Genomic DNA, 481 nt, shown 5'->3' with positions numbered 1-481 from the left:
CTCCCGGCGGGATGGCGCTGATGGACCCTCCTCCTCACCCCGGCCGGATCCGTGGATCCATGGATCCTCCTCCGCATCCCGGCTGGATGGGGCTGATGGATCCTCCTCTGCATCCCAGCCCGATCCATGGATCCTCCTCTGCATCCCAGCTGGATCCCTGGATCCTCCTCCTCATCCCGACCAGGACGGATCCATGGATCCTCTTCCACATCCCGGCCCAATCCATGGATCCTCTTCCACATCCCGGCCCAATCCATGGATCCATGGATCCTCCTCTGCATCCCAGCCTGATCCAGGGATCCATGGATCCTCTTCCACATCCCAGCTGGGTCTATGGATCCATGGATCCCCCTCGGCTTCCCGACCAGGATTCATCCATGATTCCTCCTCCGCATCCCGGCCGGATCCATGAATCCATGGATCCTCCTCCGAGGGGGTGCTGACAGAGATAAGAGATGAAAGATAAGAAATAAGAGATAAG

General features: G+C 59.0%; 1 protein-coding gene across 1 annotated transcript in view; it reads right to left on the bottom strand.

Moving 5' to 3' along the window:
• LOC108449331 overlaps positions 1 to 242 on the bottom strand; it is a 38,738-nt gene extending 38,496 nt beyond the window's left edge. The window contains exon 1 of the mRNA XM_017745146.1: positions 39 to 242. Coding sequence (XP_017600635.1) covers positions 39 to 242 — 204 coding nt within the window. The remainder of the gene's footprint in view (positions 1 to 38) is intronic.
• Between the last annotated feature and the right edge of the window lie 239 nt (positions 243 to 481).

The sequence above is a fragment of the Corvus brachyrhynchos genome, unplaced genomic scaffold (genome assembly GCF_000691975.1).
Source record: "Corvus brachyrhynchos isolate BGI_N302 unplaced genomic scaffold, ASM69197v1 scaffold309, whole genome shotgun sequence".
Lineage (NCBI taxonomy): Eukaryota > Metazoa > Chordata > Aves > Passeriformes > Corvidae > Corvus > Corvus brachyrhynchos.
This window is presented reverse-complemented; position numbering and strand designations above follow the sequence as displayed.